This window comes from Mesocricetus auratus, unplaced genomic scaffold (assembly GCF_017639785.1).
Source record: "Mesocricetus auratus isolate SY011 unplaced genomic scaffold, BCM_Maur_2.0 Super-Scaffold_6731, whole genome shotgun sequence".
Classification (NCBI taxonomy): Eukaryota; Metazoa; Chordata; class Mammalia; order Rodentia; family Cricetidae; genus Mesocricetus; species Mesocricetus auratus.
In genome coordinates, this window is record NW_024429185.1 from 7,115,389 (window position 1) to 7,134,622 (window position 19,234).

General features: G+C 37.8%; 1 protein-coding gene across 1 annotated transcript in view; it reads right to left on the reverse strand.

Moving 5' to 3' along the window:
* Positions 1 to 2,189: 2,189 nt before the first annotated feature.
* Positions 2,190 to 19,234, reverse strand: part of Naf1 (nuclear assembly factor 1 ribonucleoprotein) — a 31,969-nt gene continuing 14,924 nt past the window's right edge. The window contains exons 3-8 of the mRNA XM_021230184.2: positions 13,316 to 13,409; positions 11,330 to 11,412; positions 8,558 to 8,718; positions 6,273 to 6,324; positions 4,292 to 4,394; positions 2,190 to 3,065 (exon numbers count right to left, since the gene is read on the reverse strand). Coding sequence (XP_021085843.1) covers positions 2,629 to 3,065; positions 4,292 to 4,394; positions 6,273 to 6,324; positions 8,558 to 8,718; positions 11,330 to 11,412; positions 13,316 to 13,409 — 930 coding nt within the window. The 3' untranslated portion in view covers positions 2,190 to 2,628. The remainder of the gene's footprint in view (positions 3,066 to 4,291; positions 4,395 to 6,272; positions 6,325 to 8,557; positions 8,719 to 11,329; positions 11,413 to 13,315; positions 13,410 to 19,234) is intronic.

Consider the following 19,234-nt stretch of genomic DNA (forward strand, 5'->3'; position numbering starts at 1 on the left):
ATGGTATAAAGTGGTACGATAACAAAACATCCATTCTCCCCAATAGCTGTCACTGTGTGATAAAGCAGCAAGAAGGCCCTTGCCAGCTGTTGGCACCTGACATTGGGCTTTCACAGCAAAGTGCCATTTTGTTTGATACAAATTACCCAGCATGTGGCATCCCATTATAGCAGTGCACTGCCAAATAAGGCATGCCCCTTGGTAAAATTTCAAGCTGCTTTTTATTCCAGATGTTCAAAAGGCAATCTCACACCGGTTCTTTAAATATACATGTTGAAAACTATTTGTCTGTGGATGTCAAGAGGCCAGAAGAGGGCATCAATGCATGAGAGTTCCAGTTGGTTTTGAGCAGCAAACATGGGTTCTGGTCCACACTCTGGTCCTCTAGAAGAGCTACAAATGGTAGCCACTAATCTTTCCAGCCCTCAAACAGCCGTTTCTAGTCAGTGCACATCTGATGACTATGAGCTGTACTATCTTTTTTTCTAAAACAGAATTCAGCTTAAGAAAACAAACATAGCAGCTTAGTCAACAACAGTACTTCCATTCACCGGAGAGACAATTATCTGCATATAACCCTGTGACTATCCTGACTTAGTGCAGGAAAAGATTAAGGATTTTCTATTTGAAGTAAGAAACGATGAACACATAACACATTTACCTTCTTTTCAGGTTGGAGTTTCACAAACCTGCACCATTTCTCTTTGGTCTGTTAGCTTGTGCACTGCTCCAAAATCCACAAATTCATGTTTTTAGTTCTGATGTTGGAAAACGCAGCAGCTTCTCTGGTGTGTGCCCACGTCTACACCAATGGCAGTCCAGTGTTCCCAGCTCTTCCGAGGGAAGAGACTTAACTTCTCACACAGTGAAGCAGAAGAGCTAGCAGCCTAACGCTGGAAGTCTTCTCCAGCCACATCACGGGGCGCTCATCCACTGACAGAGAGCTTCTTTCATGAGAAGTCAGGTCTCCTTGAAGGCACCACAGCTAATACCACCCACAGCCGATTGCTAACTAACCACTCATATTGGAAGGAGAACAGTAAAACCATTAGTAGTCAGGGTCTACTCCAAAGATGAAGGCTTGATTACAAAACAAACACTTCAAAGAAATAATTCTGAGATGCCAAGGATATTTGTAGATAGTTTTTCTCACTGGTACAACCTCACCTCCAGTGCTACCCAAACTAGCTTACCCAAGTCAAAGTGTATTGTCAAGAAAACTGTAGTAATGTGTTTACCCTGAAATACTTGCAGATTGAGATGAAATTTTGTGCCAAAATAGTATGCACTCTTAACTGCTAAGCCATCTCTTCAATCCAAACACCATCTTACTCTCAGTTCTATCAACCAAAAACATTCTACAAACCAGAAACATACTACCAAGTCTAAAAAGCTCTTCCTAAGGAGAAATCTTTAGAGAATAATGAAGAAACTCCACATGATAAAGATGATATGCACACTTTCCCACAGACTCAGAAGTGGTTGCATGCCGAGGCAGAGCTCTGTAGCTGTCTACCACAAATGCTGTAGGGAGTACAGCGGGACCTCGATGCAAACAGCGTTGACAAACCTGGAACAAGTGATCTGCAAATTCCCCACGTGCTATACACACACAGTATTGTAAGGATGTCAGGGAATGAAAGATTAGGAAGCACCAGCTGAGCAGAAAGTACTGAGGAAGAAAAAAAACCTGGATTCAACTGTCACTGTAACAGCTAAGTGGCCTCAGGTAAATGAGTTCCTCTAATGAGCACACAGGCTTCTCAGTTAATAAGTGGGAATGGAGAGACTTCAGTGAAGGACTAGGCAAGATCCCAAACTCCTTGATTACTCTTAGCATTTACACCAGTGCTAGAAAACAACTCATTTAGTTAAAAACTCAATTCATTCGGTCATTCACTATGCATTTATAAGCCATGTCACTCATGTCAGATACTGGAGAGCCTAGGAACAGACAGAGAAGACATACATACGCCCCCACACACCTTAATGTCCAAGTGATTCCCCACTAGAGCATTCTACATATGTGAAAGCAATGAAGACCTAGACAATGTGTTTGTCAACGCAAAGTTCACCCTAACCTGCTAGCAAGAGCTTCTGTCCATAGTATGTATCTTGCTTCTCCACACTTAACTTGCTTAAGGAAAGTACGTTTAAGGAATTCTTGCACTCATAATCACTCCCAAGTATCAAGTTTATAAAAAATACTTTATTTTAAAGACACTTAGTAGGACTTCAACATCTTAAGATTATACTAAAAAGACAATCAGTGTGCAGCATATTATACAGGCATATTTAATAGCCACGACAAAACCTCCTCCATAACCACGACTATGCATGTTGCTTACTGGATGGGAATAGTGGAGGACATGATTCAACATTTTACTTAAATATTACATAAATTGAATTTTTCTCCAAGAATGAGATTAACTGTTCCTATGAACACCATTTCACACAAGTACAAATATATATGAACTTAGTTATTTAAAATATATATGAACATTCAACTGAGTCATTTATTATTTTACAATTTTTTAAAAAGATCTAGCTCAATAATACTTTCCTTTAAAAAAAACCTTTAACATATAATCTGAACAGTTTACATTTTTCTGAAATAAAAGCATATACCTAATAGTAAGGTCCAAAATGAGAATTACCCTCTCCAGGAGAGGGAGGGGGAGGAGGTGGGGGAGGGGGTGGTGGGGGCAGGGAATATGGTAAATTCAGCAAGGGATGAGAGGCCATGTTAGGTGCAGCCCACCCCATGCTTACAGGTGGGGGTGGGGGAGGCAGTGAAAAGTTATGCATATCAAACATAGGAGGGGGATAGGGGTAGTGGGGCATGACAGGATTATCTTGTCTCTGAGGTGGAAATCCCAAAGTCTCTTGAGATACCATATGATCTGAGCTATATAACTGTTGAGGTGGAGGTCTGCTGTGGCTTCCTCGGGGATATCTACCCCTGGGAAAGCCTCTTGTGAATTCTCTGTTGTGATAGCCTTTTGAATACTCTGAAGAAGAGTGATAAGCATTCCAATTCTGATGCACTTCACCACAATCCTCACCTTTGATGGCAGAAACACATAAAAGCAAAATTAAAATTCGGTTTACTATATCAAGATCAGTGTTAAAATTATTTCTATTCCTTAAGTTACTGACACGACAGACAACTCAATTTAAAATGAATTTAAAAGGCCCAACTTAACGCTTAAGGATTAGAAAAGGCCAGCAAGGCAGAAAATATTTACCCATAAATGCATGCAAACACCACAAAACACTGGAGTACCATCCCCACCTACCCTCAAGACTGAGAAAGAAGGCTGCATTCCTGCTTAGCATTTGTCCCACAGAAATGAAAATTTATTTTAGAAAACCTGTACAAACATATTAGTAGAAGATTTACTCCTGACAAAAATGGAAATAAGCCAGATGTTCCTTAATGGAACAATGTATGATCTAATTTACCCCACAGGACAGGACTCTGTAAAAAAAAGGAACAATCTATGAATCTACAAACTTAGATGGATTTATTTCCAAGCAAGTGTGATCAGCAGTAAATGTGTGATTTTAAACACTCATGTCATACGCTACAAGATTCTGTCTTATGTAACATTACTAAAATGATCACATTAAAGAAATGGAGAGCAGCACTGTAATGCCACACAGGGGCAGAGCACTTGCATGTGCAAAGTCTTGACCTTGATCTCTATCTAGCATTATAAGATAGAAGGGAGGAGGGAACAGAAAAAGATAGACAGAGAGACAGACACACAGATACTTGTCATGAACTGAGGTGAAAAAGATGCAGAGTCACAACTGGAAAACAAATGAAGGAACATTCTGTTCTGGTCACAGAAATATTAAGCTTTGAGGATATCACGGCAATAATTACAGATATGACACAGCAAGCTTTACATGGGTAAAGGACATAGAATAAATATATGTGAATCTACAATTATCTCAAAAGTTTAATTCTTGAAGAGAAAACAGATTTTAAAAGGGAAAGTCAAAATAAACAGTGTGATGTGGGTACCACACTACCAATTCTAAACATGGGCAAATGGCAAATCTATTTCTTAGGAAACCACACTGTAAGCACAGCTGCCTCTAACAGACTCAGTTACCCTAGAAGACAATTTCAGATTGAGCTCAAACAACCCAAGTAATCCTGGGGTTCTCAACATAGCCTATGCTGTGTAATGGGGGGGGAGGATGATCCAGATGTTTTCTGTTATTTTTGCTTGCATATTTGTAAAAACCAAAAATGACTATACAAAAACAATATACTCACTTGATTCATTCAATTCTGACTTGAGCTTTTTCCGCCCTTGAATCTGAGATTTTTTCCTCTGTTTGGCTTCTTTTTCTTTTTCATCATCACTGAAATCCAAGGCCTTGCAGATAAAAGTAGAAATTCAACTGTCACTTGTTTGCTGACGGAACAGTAGGCACTTGCAGGTGAAGCTCAAGCTACTACTTACCTACTAACCCCGAGAAAAGGTTGCTCATTTCAGCTTAATGCTACCTATTAATATGTTCATTAATATCTAAAGTAACAACAGAAAAAACTGTGCTTTTGTTTGTTGGTCGGTTTTTAAGCCCTAATTAGTTTAATAAGCTGGCTACCTAAAATTTTCCTTTTTAAAAATTTGCCTATTTAATTCTTAGAAAGCGTCAGATAAATAACTTTAAAATGCCAAAAATGAGCAATCTTAAAATATAGAATACATGTTCCCTGGCCAGAAACCTAACTTCCCACTTAGATTTAAGATTCATTGTCACGCCAACTGTCAAAGAAAACAGTAATGAAGACTAAGCTATTTTTACCCATCACCAGATCCAAAATCAAATCAAAGACATCATTCCATCACTCAAAATCAGACACACATTTTGTCCGTTAATCTTGTCAAAATCTCAAATTTCATTCTTTACAACAAGTAATACAACAAATACTATGACTTTGTGTTAAGAGGAGTGTGGGGCTGGGTAAGGAAAAAGTAGAAAAGGAAGACTTGCTAGCAGAACAGGGAATGGGAATAATATGCATATAGTAAAAAAAAAGACAAAACAGAATATATAGAAGCAAAAATGCTCTGGAAGGCAAACCAAAGCTTCTCTTTCCTACAGCAGAATCAGAAAAATTCATTGGAAGCAGCTTTAAAGTTTGCTTTGAGTAAATTTTGCTATCTCTTAAAATCATTTTTCTTTTACAAATTCAATTTTGTATTCATGGAATACTTAAGTCAACTATAAATTTTTCATATATACATCAGAATTGTAGATAAAGATGAGATTTAAGAAATCTAGAAATCTTTAGGTCTTTTATGTACATCCAGAATTTTACCATGGAGTAAAATTAGAGAATTGTCCTGGACTATAAAATGTCATTAAGGACTGTATAAAATTAAATCCAAACATTTTTCATGAGATAGTCTACCACCACTGCCCCCCCAATCATACAGCATATGGGATTTATTTCTGTAAAAACAATCAAATCAAACCAAACCAATTTCACAAGAATGTAACATTAGCAAAATTATTAACTTTAATCTTCAGACCTAAAACAAGGTTTAACATGATCAGTTTTAAGACTTGAATAAAGGACCAAACACTTTCAAACATGTAATGTCATTGTGAAGATGCTCTAAGCATAACAGAGAACTTGAGTAGATATCAACATCACTAGACAACATCTCGGTATATACCAAAACAGACTAATACCCTGAGCTAAGTGATCAGTGTATGTAAAATCTCCTTAAGTAGGTATAAACCTGAAATTAAATCTCCAATTAAATCAAAGCCACAACACTAAAATCTTTAGAACACCCAACTGTTCACCTGGAGTGGGACCAATCTTGACACATTTGCATGCAATTCAAAAATAAATTACACAGCTCTAGACAGATTAAATTATTAGCCCACCTTAGGAGATAAGACTAAGGTACCAGTGACATGAACACAAATCATAAAATCAAGGGATAGTTTCAAAAGAGTAACTGCATTACACAAGCATTAGGAAGTAAGAGTTGGCAGTTGCCATGACTCTATCCCCAACCCCAAATATCAACTTATTAAATGCATTACAGCAAATGCTATCATGTACCACACATTCACTAAACTTAAGAATAAACTCAATTTATGTAATAACATCTACCAACAAAGTTGATAAAAATGAGAATTATAAGGTAAATAAGTTGGAATTAGTTAACAATGTGTATGATTAAGGCATGTGCTGCTTTTTGAATTATTAAGTAAAAAAGGTTCCTACTAACTTCTGGAGGTGGTTCCTGATCATTCTTCCAGGATGCATCCGATCCTCTGTCCCTAGAAAAGATTAGATTTTGTTAAGGGCTTACAGAACCTAAAGCTATGGAAAATTAGATGAGCTCTACTTTTATATGGAAACAGGCAGAAACTAAAAGACTATTTTTTGTGTCCTCTACCGATTTCAAATAATGTCGGCATCATGTAAGAAAAACACTAGAAACAGAGATACAAAAACACATGCAGCTGTCAGCACTGGGGGATTGAGACAAGAAGAAGGCTGTGTAATTTTTTTTTTTTTTGCACTTTTGATTTTCACTTCAAGATGCCTGACCTTTGTGGAAAACTATGTTCCACACCCACACATGAGAAGATGTTTCAGCTGCTACAGACATGAAAAACAACTGAACAATTCCCTTTCTGGGGTTCACATGAACAGGCAAAGACACAAGCTCTTGTTCCTTACTCCAACAATTCTCCATGAGTTTGGGGAGGAGGAGGAACACTGAGTACTCTGATGGATGGTGTAGTAAGTGTATCAGACACTTGCATGAAATACGTCACTAGAAACGAAATTAGTAACTTGGTGGGAAGTTTAACAATGTAAAAAAAAGTATCAGAGTATAATCATAATTTCTGAAACCTCATTTTTAAATCTGTTTAACTATTTCATGGTTTCAGCCATCTTTGTTATTCACCTATTCACAAACTATTCTGACCTGATGTCCTTACTACTTTAAATTAGATCTTTAAAAAATAAATGAGTTTCTTTGGAATTAATTCCACTAAAACCAATATGCCAATGACACTGAGTTGTCACAAAATGAAAACTGAATTGCTTTAAATTTTTCACTGATATCTTTGAAATTATATGTGTATTTTATGAATGACTATCTTATCATCTGGTTGTCATTAACCTGTTCATTTGACATAAATCCAGTGTTCCCTTTTAACACAGTTACTACAAGAGTACCAGAAATGATATATAAAATCCTTAGTCTGGAGTCTATGGAGATTATCAGGAAAGTTCCTTAGCTACTTTGTCTACTACAAGAAACCTAAATTTGCCAAAGAATAACCAAGCAACAAGACACCAAGTAGACAATAAGCTAACTAACCTAGTCTTGCTAGGGGTTGAACTGTCAAAGGGCTGAACTACTCTACTCCAAAAGTCAAGTTCTGCACACAGTTAAGTACAAGGAGACAACAATATGAATGGATTGTAGGGTGCTACGGTTCAGCCTCACCGCTCACTCCTCTAGTTTACTCATATTTCTTCTCAGAATTGAAAATCAAAACTTAAAAATGTGCTTTTATTTAACTATTTTGTAAGCATTTTCAGAAAACTTTTTTTGGGTATGTGTTAAAGGCTACATATGGTACATATTGCACATAATCCCTGGGTATCACCTTAATATTCAAGGAAGAATGAAATGGTCACTGCTTAAGCATTATCTAAAATATAAAACCTTTATGACTTAATATCCATTTAAAACATTTATCCCATCACTTATTAATACAGGAAAATTAACTACACACAGCTGGAAAAATAATTAAGGCCAAATGGTTCTACTTTAAATTCTTAAACATGACTTGTCCTTTATGAAGACCAACACTTTCACCTCTGAAATTGTAAATGAAGTTGAGAAAACTGATTTAATATAAAGATGGCATAGAGACTAGTATTTTTTATAACTTGCAGAACAAACTTGTAAACTCAGCACTTGGAAGACGGAGGCAGGAGGATCAGGAATATGAATCGAACTGGGGATACATGACATCCTGTCTTACCAAAACAAACTAACAAAAACAGGTCTTTAAACTTTTAACTTTATTGGAAATAATTTTTCTTATGTAGTAACACTAATATTGAAGCAGTCTGGACACTAATAATGTATGTGATGGAAAAAAAACAGTTAACTAGAATTCAAAAGACTTCTATGTTATTCGAATGCTGTGATCCCAGTGGCTTATTTGGGTAAAGTACAGAAATACATAATTTCTACCTGCTAATGCTGATGACAAATCACAGCTCTCAAATACGTTCATAGGAAGAAAAATGAGCACTCTGGAATAAAGCCACCATTAACCTATAAGAAGTTGCCATCTATGGCAGTGGTTCTCAACCTTCCTAATGCTGTGGACCATTTAATACAGTTCCCCATGTTGTGGTGACCCCTGATAACAACATTATTTTGTTGCCACTTCTTAACTGTAATTTTGCGACTGTTCTGATATGTGACCCCCAAAGGGTCAGATTCTGACAATGAAGACCAAGCAATGAAACACTTACTGTTTGAGTTTTTCTGTGAATATATACTGAGTGAAGTCTTTCATTGATGGAGCAAAATACATAGTATCCTTTATTTTGATTTCTTTACTCTCAATGTGATCTGAAGAATTAAACCGCAACACATAAAATGGATGGGCAACAGGTCCAAATATCTCAAATATCTACAAAACAGAAGACATGGAATATGTTATCTTTCAATTATGATTTGAAAAGGTAGCAAGATTGTTTAAAACACTGATAATTACAAAAAGAAGGTGATCCTATACAAATACAATAGCCTTATTATAATTTTCTTTCAAATAAAAGAATATCAAGTTTGGGTTCTTGCCAATTCAAATAATTTTGGTGGTGCAAATAATGACTTTTCTTTCTCTCAATGTCCATGATTTATATGCTACACAAAATGCAGTCAAAAACTGGAATCGGATGATGGAAATACAAAAGCAAGCGTCTGAATCAAAAGACAAGGTCAGTTAATGCAACTGGCATTTTTGTAAGGTGAAGGCCTGGCCTTTCTAAGGTGACAAAGCAGGGCAGCTGGCACAGAGCTGCAAGGAGCTCAAGTGCTGGCGGAGTCAGAAGGCAGTCCGGCCTGCTCTCTATAGCTATAGCCAGTGGACACATGACCCTCCTGTGTGAGCCACCACGCTTGGTTTACCACTGTGACACTGAAATCCTCACACACATTTGAAGTAATCCTTTCCTCGGAATCTGAAGTATTTGAGGTTCACAGCTACAATTAACCCATTATAAAGTTTTTGAGTAAAACAGTATTACACAGCAAGTGAAAGGAAGGTTGGTTATGATAGACTCAGCATGCCTAAGGACTGGTAGGTGTTCATGGTCCTACCTTAATCACAGGAAAACTTGGCTGAGTTCAAATTAAGCAATTTACCTCATCAGGATTATTTAAAAGAAGGATACAGCAAGATTATTTTAAAACAAAGAAACAATAAAAAAAAAAAACACCTTATGATTCTCAGAGTATAGATCCAAGGCTGAACACCACTTGGGGGGGAAACTATGAGGAGTAACTCTACAAAGCAGGGTTCTGGGTAATACACCTTCTTTTACAGTCTCCTGTAAGTCCTCTGCACCCCTTCCTAACATCCTACTCAACTTAGCAAAGTTTGTAACTGCACATCATAATGGGAAATCTACAAAGGAAATTTTACTCTGTGAGAAAGCATCTCAAATCTGCTCAAACCATTGAATGCTGGGTGGGCATACCTTCCCCTTTTCAAGTTCACAAAGTTCTCTAAGTAAAATTTACACCCAGATATAATTTTTGCCTCCAATGCATTAACTTTCATCTAATGCATATCAAAGTTATTATTCTCACTTATAAGCCTAAAAATCACAAATATTTGCACTATAAAAATGCCGTTTTTTAAAGACCGAATTAGCAAAGCATGTATTCTTAAACTAAAATTGCCCAAGACAGCTACCTTGAGAAAAAAATTAGATGTCATAAAAACCATAATAATAAGAATTAGAGAAGCACTCACTTTTCAGTTTTATTTCAGATTAAAAGACTTTCTCATGCTCTTCCCCCTCCATTCTGTTACTAGTTCCTGGAGGACACCAACAAGCATTGCTTTTGCTGAGGCAAATTTGGTTTCTTCTAAAATAGTACAGTGGGCAGGGGGAGCTACCCACAGCCCATCTTGTAGCCTCTCCCACTCCTTTGCTCTTTCCAGCCCATGGTTGTTTTCTCCCACTGTATGGAGATGTGCACTGGCCTAAGTTTTCAAGGAGGAAAAGCACAGCATCATCCTACACACAAATCTGCCTCCCTTCATCACCTTCCCCCCAAATAAAAACAGTTCTCAATACCAACAAATCCTGCCAAAGTGCTTCATAATTAGTTGTGGCCAACAAGCTGGCCAAATTACACAGAAATTGCGTAGTGTACTTGGTAAAAGCTGATCCTTTCTAAGCTGTTAAAAAAAGCAGTGGGGAAAGCAGAGAGCCAGAGAAAAGTATGTGAGTTTGTCCACGAATATTTCCCTCTTCCTAACTCAACGTTACTTACTTTGATCTCCTAAAACAAACAAACAAACAAACAAAAAATCTATCTGGGAAGAACTAAATTCTAAAAGCATGTTGCAGAGAGCCACAGGTTTCTTATTCATGTTTTCAAGCAAGTATCTATATATTCAGTACATTTAATTTGAAAATGAACACTTGTTTAGTACTTGCAATCTTGAATTTGAGAGGTTCACAATCACCTTACTTACTGTGGTGTGGTTTTCAGATTAAGCATGGACATGCATGTTTACCCAGTAAGAGGATAAAAGGATCCAGTGAACCTGGCTACTAAATCCATATTCACAATCCCCTAAACTTGAGCATGGAGCAACACTGAATTTGCTGCTGAAATATTTTTCCATTTAAAAGATTCCACTCTGCACTTCTACCTCAAGAAACCAAAATCTGAAGAGTTGAAGTCACTAACTTACAAAATAAAAAACGATAGCCATTACTACCCTGTGGAAATCCTACTCACTGAGCTCTGCAATGCCACACTCAGGGTTTAGAACATCTGCCTTTAAAGTCTCCGACAAACACTGAGGAAAAAAAATCTTCTTATGTGAATTCACTGCTCCATACAGCAGAGAATTCTGAGAGATAGCAAGCCAATTTATAAGACACATGAAGAAATGAGAATGAATTAAAACTCGGTGACTTGCCTAGGTAAATTAAGAAACTCTGAAGACAAACTAGAAAACAATCAAGAAACAATGATTTGTATAATGAGCTTTTACAAACCTTCCCTGCTGCTTGTCGATCACTTTTGAAAATGACAGTATCTTCATTAACTGGAGGTATGTTAGTCAGAGACTCAATTATTACTGAAAAACAGACAAAGAACATATCACCATCTAGTCACAAACTTCCATTACAGAGCAGTGGAGCTCTTTCCTACCAACTTTTGCTTGTTTACTGACAAGTGAAACGTTTAATGATTTATGAAAACTTCTTCCTCTGAATAAATGAAAACAAGGTGACAATGGACCCACTGTAATTTCTATTACATACCTTTTGCAAAAAACAAACACAAACACATAGTATCCCACGGGCTTAGCATAAACCCCAATACAAGTAAATGCTGCAGACTTTAAACTGGTCTACACAGTAATGTGCCACACCCTTATGCAGAACATCACACTATACAGATAATGCCATGTTCACTGGAAAGGGAATTCGTATTATCAAAAGTAACTCATTTTTTTTTCCTTTTGTATCTCAATTTAGAGCTGCAATTAGTAGTTCTAAGTTCTAAATATAAATCCATGATGTCAAATTCAGGAGACCCCACACATATGCACATATACACAGTAAATAAATAAAATGTAAGTATATATCATGAAGTAAATGTAAATGCAATAAATGTGGCAATAGGATTAAGTTTTAGAACTATTAAAAAAATAAAAAAATAAAAAAAAGTTTTAGAACTATTTTTAGAAAAATAAAGATTTTGCTTTAATAAAAATTTAAATCAAAATATTATTTAGAAAAGGGTCAAAAGGTAAAGTTCCTTTGCAGACACTTACACAGCTGATCAGGAGAAAGACTTGAATTCTGTGTTATGTAGGCTCTATAAATTAAGAGGGCTTGTAAATTAGTTGCTTTCCCAAGTTCAAAAACCCTATGGCTTTCTCAACTCCTAACTGCAGTCTTAGATTTATCTCACTGTAAGAGTTACTGGTTGTTCTTAGTTGACTACCATAACTTTGCCATTACTAGATGTTAAGATCCAACTGTCAAAGACTCTAAAAGTTTGGTTGCGGGATAGAAAAATTAAGCCATATTCAATGAGTTGTGGAAGGGAAAACCTCTTGGCCCAGGGAGTTATAGGGTCGAACACTATATCCTTCAGTTGTTCATCTTTCGATGAAAATCTGCAAACTTCTGTCCTCAGCAAATCCAGGGTTAATGGGAAGATGGAGTTCAATTTCTTGTAGGCAAATCTCTATATTCTCCACACATAATACATGTTTAGAAAGAAGTACCAGTTTCCACACTTTCTCACAGTCAAAGAGAAGGGGCATGATATGAGGGGCTTACTGTGTAGTGAACCTTTCCAAGGGATAGGCAAAATCACATGTAATAATGGTGCAAGGCTCACACAGAGGATAGATTGCTGGCTTTAAGCATGAAGAAGCTGGGTGGTGTTGGCAGACGCCTTTAATCCCAGCACTAAATAGACAAAAGCAAGTGGATCTGAGTTTGAAGCCAACCTGGTCTACAGAGAGAATTTCAGGACAGCCAGAGCTACACATTGAGACCATGTCTCAAAAAGCCAGAAAAGAATGAAGAAGAGACAGGAGACAGGAAACATGTCAGCTGAGAAAACAAAAAGAACAAAAAAGTGGGGAAAGGAGCCAGGGGATCCTCAAAAGAGCCTAAGAATGGGGCTCATTCCTCTTGGACATCTGATTTTAGCCTACTATGATCAGACCTGTATCAGACTACAAGTCAACAAAGTTGTTAGATAGGAAATTTATGCTGGTGTATTGCACAAAAGTTCTGTCAACTTGTTACAGTCAATAAAGTAAACCAAATCAGAGGAAATTCTCAAAACTGTCAGCAAAGACAAGAAAAAATAAATGTAACTAAAAACTGATTATACTTCCCAGTTTAATGACTAAGATAAACTGCATATGTTTCATGAAAATTTACTACATTAAGTCTTTGACCTATTGTTAGTGTATGTTTGAACATAAATTTTGTTAATAAAAGTTACTTACATACCTAATTGTTCAATAATGCTTGAAACCTTCCCAAGAGGCTTTAGTTCAATGTCTTCAGGCAGAATAACAGTGAGTTCTTCAACAGAAGGCAGTTCCTATAATACAGGGGAAAGTATAAATCGTATTCCAGCTTCAATAACTTTAAAGAGAGAGAGAGAAATATTTCCCATTTAAAGTGAGACAAAGATTGTTAAAGATGTAACATTAAGGGCTTAAAGCATTCCTTTGATGTTTCCTTTGTATAGCTGATTGAACTTCTGATTGCACTCCTGCGTCTTATACGTCCAGTAAGATGAAGAATCCAACCTTAAGTACTATCAATCACATTTGACAAGAGGTGACCTCTTTAAACCAATTGAGGAGTTCTAAGAACTACAATTCTTCCCCAGCACAAGGACTCTCTCTTTGAGCTGTTTTATTCATTTGTCTAATTAATTAAGATGACTTTAATTATAGCAGAATAAACAATCAGCAATCTCTCTGGCACTATGTGAAGAGTAAAGTTTGACAATGATGTAGCCTGTAAACGCTGCAAAGGTATATACCTCATACCTTCTCTTCCCAAGTGAAAAAGTACATTTCTTAACATCTACAGATTTCTTTTTGACCCAACTGTTGTTATAAAAAATTTAGCAAAACCTAAGAATAAAACTGACACCAGTTTTCATATTAAATGAACAGATCGTGTTTGCTCTTGACCCAATGAGATCCCTCCTGAAAGAAACCTGAGAATGCAAAGGCCCTATCAATGACCTTTGTTATTGTTAGGAGCAGGATAATGTTTGGAGAATGTTGAAAAAACGAGAAAAATCAAAATAATGCAAAGTATAATGCAAATTGGATAGATTACGGGTAATCATTTTTCTCCATGGCAACTTAAATTTTTAAAAGAATCATTCATAGCAGTTTTATTCACAATAGTCAGAAACTAGAAACAACCTAAATGTCCCTCAACCAAAGAATGGATAAAGAAAATGTGGTATATTTACACAATGGAGTTGTGTGAATTCATCTGTTAAGAAATATTTAAAATTTACATTACAAAATTTGCAGGCAAATGGATGGAACTAGAAAAAAAAAATCACCCTGAATGAGGTAACCCAGACCCAGAAAGACAAATATGTATGTGCTCACTCATAAGTGGACATTAGCTGTTAAGGGATAATCTTGCTATAATCCGCAGACCCTGAGAGGTAAGTAACAAGCAGGACCCAAAGAGGGGGCACACATGTCTCCCTGGCATGGGGAAACAGACTACACAGGTGGACTGGGAGGCTCATGGTGGTGGCGGGGGTGGTGGAACAAGAGAGTATTGGGAGAGACTACTGGAATTGGGGAAGGGTCACTTTGGGGGCGATATGGTACCCTAGTGCAATGGAAATTTCCTGGCATCTATGAGAGTGACACCAGTGAAGACTCCTAGTAATAGGGATATGAAGTTTATGGGGATGTTAACAGCCGTCTTCTGTTACGAGGCAAGGCTTCCAGTGACTGGGATACCAAGCCAGCCATGAAACCTTTGAACTACAATTTGTCCTGCCTGACAAGATGTGCTAGAATAACAGTGACACAGATGTTGAAGGAATAGTCAACCAATGACTGGTCCAGCTTGAGATCCATGCCATGGCACGGAGTCCACCCCTGACACTGCCTGGGAGTTCAGAGTCTGAAAAACTTAGAGACCTAGGATAGAACCAAATATGATTGGCAAAAGAAAAGTCAAATGAAATGATTCAGAATGTTACTCTGCTACACTCAAACTAAGAGCCTAGCCCAATTGTCATCAGAGAGGCTTCATCTAGCAACTGATGCAAGTAGATGCAGAGACCCACAGCCAAACATTAGAGGCAACTTTGAGAAATACTATGGAAGAGGGAAGGAAGAATTAAAGGAGCCAGAGGGGTCAAGAAAAACATAATAACCCAGACCATGGAATCAACTAAACAGGGTTCACCAGGCTCACAGAGACTAAAGAGTCCGCATGGGTCTGTTCTAGGTCCTTGACATACACACTATGGTTGTGTATGGGAAAACTAAGCCTCAATGGGACTGATATGGGGCCTAGAGCATGTGCAGTTGATATTTCCTGGCAGCTGACCTAGACCAACAGTAAGAGCATGTGCAGTAGATATTTCTTGACAGCCCAGCCTAGGTCTGTCAGACGGTTTTGACAACAGTAGATGAGAGATGACGCGGACCTATGAACAGCGACCGCACCATGTCACATCAGCAGATGCAAGCTCAGTGGATCTCCTGACCTGGGGCAGGGTGGGGGAGTATATAAGGCTTACTCCTTCCTGGAATAAACAGAGCTTCTTGTTTCAACTTGTTCCCAATGCCTGTGTTGTTGGTGTTGCACCTACTTTTCCCCACCCCCAGGGGACACCTGTGGGGACCCTGCAACAGTTGTGTAGGAATAGGATGTCCCTGACTCTTTTGTCTACCCTTGGGACTCTTCCTACTGTGTTGCATCCTCTAGACCTGGTATGAGGGTATGTGCCTAGTCTTTTTGTAATTTCTTATACTGTGGTGCCTATGTGATATGCAGCATTATCAGCTGATATCCTTGGGACGGCTGCTCTTTTCTGAAGGGAAACAGAGGAGAAATGGATCTGAGAGAAGTAGAAGGACAGGAAACTACAGTGGGGATGTAATATATGAGAAAATAAATTAGAAATTTATTTAACCATATATCTAAAATACACTTTCCTTCTGGGATATGCTATTTTTTTTAATCAAAGATTACTTACAAAGAAGTACACTCAGGGTTGCAGGCAACGCAATGCAGCAATTTGCCTCAGCATGGCTAAAACATGCCTGTGTTAGATGACAATCACTTGCCATGTTTGAAATTACCTTTTTTTAAAATCAGTATGTGTTTTCCCTACATGTATATCTATTTACTATGTGTATGCTGTATGCTTGGTGCCCAAGGAGGCCAGAAGCAGGCATGAAATTCCTGGAACTTGATTTATAGATGGTACTGAGTCACCAAGTGGGTGCTGGGAATTGAACCTCTGAAGGGCTGAGCAATCTCTCCAGCTCACACTTGCCATTTTAACATAATAAAGGCAGAAGAAGGTTTTCTGGTAGAATGCTGTTTTCAAAGTGTTAGAATGTATATCAGACACCAAAAAGTCTTTGAAAGTAAAATTGTAAAATATGTTAAAAAACAAACAAACAGCACACCTTTAAAGGCAGATACCTTGAATCCCAGCACTCAGGAGGTAGAGAAGGGCAGATTTCTGTGAGCTCAAGGCCAACCTGGTCTACAGAGTGAGGTCCAGGACAGCCAGGGTTGTTACACAGAGAAACCCTGTCTTGATCCCCGGCAAAACAAACAAACAAACAAGTCTGTGTTTCTTTCAAATACAGTCACTGTGCAGACACAAGCTTTCTCTAACTTGAAACTTTTCCCTCTCCTGAAATATTCTTGCTGTATAGGCAAGCTATTTCCTTTACAGCCTGCATATTTTCCTACACAAAATACAAATATCTACCCAATTGTACTTAACACCTACTGTATGGTCCTATAGAGGTGTGCCACAATCTCAGTGCCACAGTAATCAAGTAATTATTTATATGCTCCCTAAAAATATCAAGTTTTTTCTTTTTCTTTCTTTCTTTTTTTTTGGTTTTGGTTTTGGTTTTTCGAGACAGGATTTCTCTTTGGCTTTTTTCTTTTTTTTTCTTGAGGCAGGGTTTCTCTGTGGCTTTGGAGGCTGTCCTGTAGCTCACTCTGTAGACCAGGCTGGTCTTAACTCACAGAGATCCGCCTGCCTCTGCTGGGATTAAAGGCCTGTGCCACCAATGCTTGGCACCACCAGACTTTTCTAAGGCAAGTGCTAGTCTTGTTGTCAGAAGGGAGTCAAGCATGCCTCTCACTACCTTGTTTCAACCATTACTGTAACAATGAAGAATTCCAGCTAAACCCGTGCAAGGCATGTGACTGCATCCAGAAACACAGGGGAAAACACTGATATCTGTTATTGTCACCACACTTCAATTTCAGCCGAGTCATCCTGAGGCGCCTGTAACATGAGAGAATGTGTATTTTCTCAGCATTAAATCACGTGTGTGTGTGTGTGTGTGTGTGTGTGTGTGTGTGTGTGTGTGTGTGTGTGTGTGTGTGTGTGTAAAAGCCAGGGATTGACACAGGTGTCTTTATCATTCTCCCCTTGTTTTTTGAGACAGAGTATCTCTGCTAAACCTGAAGCTCAGGGTTTCAGCGACACTGACACTGACTGGTCTGTGAGTTCCAGACCTGTACTCACACCTTTCCTCCCCAGTGCTGGAGCTACAGAGCCACTGCATCTACCTATGAAGTGCAGTAAATAGTTTCTAGTCTAAGGAACTGCAGAACACAGAACATACACAATGAACTAAACAGTGTACACCAAAAATGCAATAGATAAGTAATAAACTAGTGTCACACAATTCAAGTTTGAAGAATTATTACAAAGCAAGCAGGCCTTGGAAAGTCAGCTAAATTAAGCTGTACAAAGTTACTTTCAGAATGGCAGACATTTTTCTGACAAAAATCAAGGGAAGATAGATGTTTATTTCCTTCAGATAAACAGGCTAGGAGACAGAAAAGAGGAAAAAGTATTTCAAGTTCTATCAGCTAGAATTCACCCAACTGTCCATGAGAATTCTTGGTCTAAGGAAGTAAAACTTTGAAAGGGTAGCATGGGATAGATCCCTAGAAAATTCCAACTACTGGATCTAAAGAGCAATACACCACTACCAAGCTAGTTCTCCCTTACAGATGACTCCTTTTCCTCCTTCAAAAGGCACTAATAGTCTATCTTTCCATCCCCAGGAACGAGTGCCCAGCTGAAGCATGCACAACGATGACTAGCAAATTCACTGCACAGTTATTTAGTGAGCTGATCCATATTACCACTCCAGGCTAATCAAAGATCTCACAAGTCAGGGTTCATTTTACTCAGAGGAAAAAAAATCAGAAAATGAAAATACAATTTAATATACAAGCCTTAAGGAAGGAAAAACACCTGAACCCAATCACCTGAAACTAAAATAAAGCTGCCCACGAAAGTTGACTTCCAAGAATGATGCACAGAACCTCTAGCCGCAGCAAAAAGCATTACTACAATTAGGTTAATACCTGGCTGCCCTGGTAACACTGCAGTTGCCCTAGTAAGACAATATGTAAATGTCCTCAGAGGCATATTGTCCTCATTAAAGGAAAGAGAAGCCAATCACTTTATTTTTTCATAGATGGCAAAAGATAAACAGTGTCAAGAAATAAAAACACACAAACATCAACAATAGGGGAAAACCAGCTTGAATGCAAACTGATGGTATGGCTATTTTGACTACATACATGATTTAAATAATTTAATTATTTTATGCAGAGATAACGAAAAGGAAGCAGGGTAGAAAGACTTTCAACATGTAATGAACAAAATACCAGGACACTGAAAAGGCAAGGATACTTAGCTGCAGATTAGGAAAATTAAATGCACAGAGATTGCCCTACATCCACCGTGAAACAACTATAAATAATCCCATTCATTTTTACATATCCAAATAGGAAGAAACTAACTACATTTAGTTAGGTTTAAATGTAACTGATTAAAATTAAATTTAAGTAAGGAGCCAATCTCAAGTCAGAATGACCACATTTAAAATGTTCAAAAGCTTTAGTGTTAAGATGACATGGCTAGATCATCCTCATCACTACATGTAAGTCTTCTACGTAACCTCATAACCTCACTTTACATTCTCTCACAGAAACAGAGCCTCCAACTGTAAGACACATACACACACAGGCAATTCACATGGGTCTACTTCCAGCTACCACCACAGGTAAAAATTTAAAATTACATCACAATAGTATGTGCCTACAACATTACTGAACTGTCATAATTCGAACTTAAATATTCCACTTGGGAAA